General features: G+C 39.4%; 1 protein-coding gene across 1 annotated transcript in view; it reads right to left on the bottom strand.

Moving 5' to 3' along the window:
* LOC115006028 (T-complex protein 1 subunit beta) overlaps positions 1 to 2,380 on the bottom strand; it is a 7,687-nt gene extending 5,307 nt beyond the window's left edge. Inside the window, exons 1-4 of the mRNA XM_029428044.1 lie at positions 2,257 to 2,380; positions 696 to 770; positions 531 to 596; positions 88 to 199 (exon numbers count right to left, since the gene is read on the bottom strand). Coding sequence (XP_029283904.1) covers positions 88 to 199; positions 531 to 596; positions 696 to 770; positions 2,257 to 2,259 — 256 coding nt within the window. The 5' untranslated portion in view covers positions 2,260 to 2,380. The remainder of the gene's footprint in view (positions 1 to 87; positions 200 to 530; positions 597 to 695; positions 771 to 2,256) is intronic.
* Between the last annotated feature and the right edge of the window lie 120 nt (positions 2,381 to 2,500).

The following is a 2,500-nucleotide window of genomic DNA, read 5'->3' as shown; positions in this document are numbered from 1 at the left end:
ACGTTCCACCAGCGTCCTCGCTGACCGTCTAACGGTTCTCAGGAAGTCTAAAGAACATTTGTTCTGATATTCTGCAGCTTCACTCACCAACCAGAACTTTGGCAGCAGGGTTATCGACGCCGATGGCTTTCAGGATCGTCGCTCCGTCGTTGGTCACCGTCACTGAGCCGCCTTTCCCTCCGCCGAGCAGGATCTTGTCCTGAGAGACAGACGAGGGAACGCGTTTCACGACGAGCGATTTCAGAAACATTTATAAAAGAAACCAGAAGTTAACTTCAAACGGACGATTAAATTACTGCCACAGAATCACAACGAGCTATAAATAAATACAACGTTCACAACATTTACTGTAAACGTGTCCGTTTGATTCTGAACTTCATGTTTATCGTCGGGCACCAAAAGCGTTTACGTGTACTTTAATATTCAACATTAAATAAATCACAAGTCATCTTCGTAAAGTAAAACGGTTTCCTCTCGTTTTGGGACTTTTCTCGTTGAATAATGAAGTTAACGCAGAGATCAACACCTACCATCCCCTTTGGGCCCAGGGTGCTCTTCACCAGGTCTCCGATCGCGATGGCGCCAATGAAGGACGACTGGAGAAAACACACAACAACGAACATTTAAATAAAGTTTCCGGAGGGTTCATCTTCATCTTCATCTTCATCTTGTGAAATGAAAATATTAAAACCCACCAATCGTGCAGTCTCAGCTTTCTCTTCATCAGCTCCATGTCTGAAGATGTTGATCGGGGCCATCGATAAGGACGCCTGCAGAGACGAGCGACAACATCACAACAGCTCTGCACGTTATTTAAGAGTCCGACGCGTGTCAGCAGGACGGGACGTCCCACTTCAGCTTTAATCTTTGTACAAGTGAAACTAAAGTTAATTGACTAAATTATATAATTATTGTTTTTATTAATGCCTTTAGTTTTTTAGTCGTCTCCTGAAATGTACGAGCCAGTTGTATTTATATTACTGTTCACATCTTTTCAGCTTAAACCTTTGTGAAATAAAAGAAACTTTATGCTACAATAACAGCAGTTTGAATACAAATTAATCTGAACGTCATGAAGGTGATAATGTTTTTATTATTGAGGCGCTGCTGATCATTTTTACTACATTATACTGCGATATACGTGAATATATATATGCGTTATACTTCACCCTCACTGATATAAACAGGGCAGGCAAATTACTCAAATATGTATAATAAATATCTGTAACTAAAGATTATTTTCACAATTAATCAATTCGTTGTTTTGACTATAAAATGTCACAGAATTGTGATAATGTTGGTAATAAATGAAAATTAAGCTTTAATTGTTGTTTGTCCAAACAGTTAAAACTCCTGTTACTTGTGTACTATTTCTTCTTTTAGGATAGTTTTCCTGTTTTACTGATTTTGAATATGATTGATGAATTATTCTCATTCAGATTGTTTTGTGAGGATCTGTTTCAGTGTTCATCTCTGCAGCGTGACATACAGAATATAAGAGGAGGCTTGTTTTGCCTTTAACAAATATCGCACCTGCATTTTTGGATTTGGATAACATCCTAATGAATTATTAACCCTCAGTAGTGCATGATGTGTGATGATGATGTGACTAATAATTGTGATTAGACGTTTTTCTTGGTAGAACTGTTAATTCCGAGCACCATTGAAAGCAGCCTGCCCCGTTCATCCTGGAAACCGCTAGAAGCTTCCAACCAGATGATAAAATAAATAAATGTAAGACGTAAAAACTACTGGTCCCAACGCTGTAGTTAAAGTCAGTTGGAAGCAAAAGTTATGTGTTGTTCAACTCGCACTTTATTTTATTTGCATTCCTTATTTATTCACCACTGTCCATTTGTTCCTCTTGACAGTCACAAAGCCCAAATGACAAGCTAACCTAGCATGCTAACGGGCTAATCTGAGAAGAACAAGAACACGCAGTTTCTGACGAACACACCCTAAACATAACAGTTAACATTTTATAAACTGCAGCTAACCCGACAGCGTCACCACAACTTAAAGCAAATTACACAAGTCATTTGAGGCGGTTAGCTTAGCCGTTAGCGCTTTTATTAGCGTCCATGTGCTTGTCGCCGGTAGCTAACGGACCGCTAAACGGACGCTACAAACAACACACACGGTCTGTAAAGCGTTTCAACAAAGTCTCCATGAGTTTAGCTGTTTATAAACGTGAAGCGTTGTTTTCTAAACTATGTCCATCGGTTTAAAAAGGAGTAAATAAATGTAAAAGCTCACCATGATGTCTGTGGAAGCAGTGCACGCAGACAGAAGAAGGGCTGGGCAGGGGAGTGACGCGGTTACGTAAAAACGTAATGCTGAGTTCAGGGCAGATCATGTAAGACACAGTGCTGCCACCATCTGTTGAGAAATATACACAGATGTAGTACTTTTGGTCTTATATGAACCACAGATGATGCAGTGAAAGATGTCTGTTATATGTGTTCTGCAGAAGATAATAATGAATACTGTATTAAACTGT

Source organism: Cottoperca gobio, unplaced genomic scaffold (genome assembly GCF_900634415.1).
Source record: "Cottoperca gobio unplaced genomic scaffold, fCotGob3.1 fCotGob3_42arrow_ctg1, whole genome shotgun sequence".
NCBI classification, from domain to species: Eukaryota; Metazoa; Chordata; class Actinopteri; order Perciformes; family Bovichtidae; genus Cottoperca; species Cottoperca gobio.
Note: the sequence above shows the minus strand (reverse complement) of the source record. Positions and strands in the feature narration are given on the sequence as shown.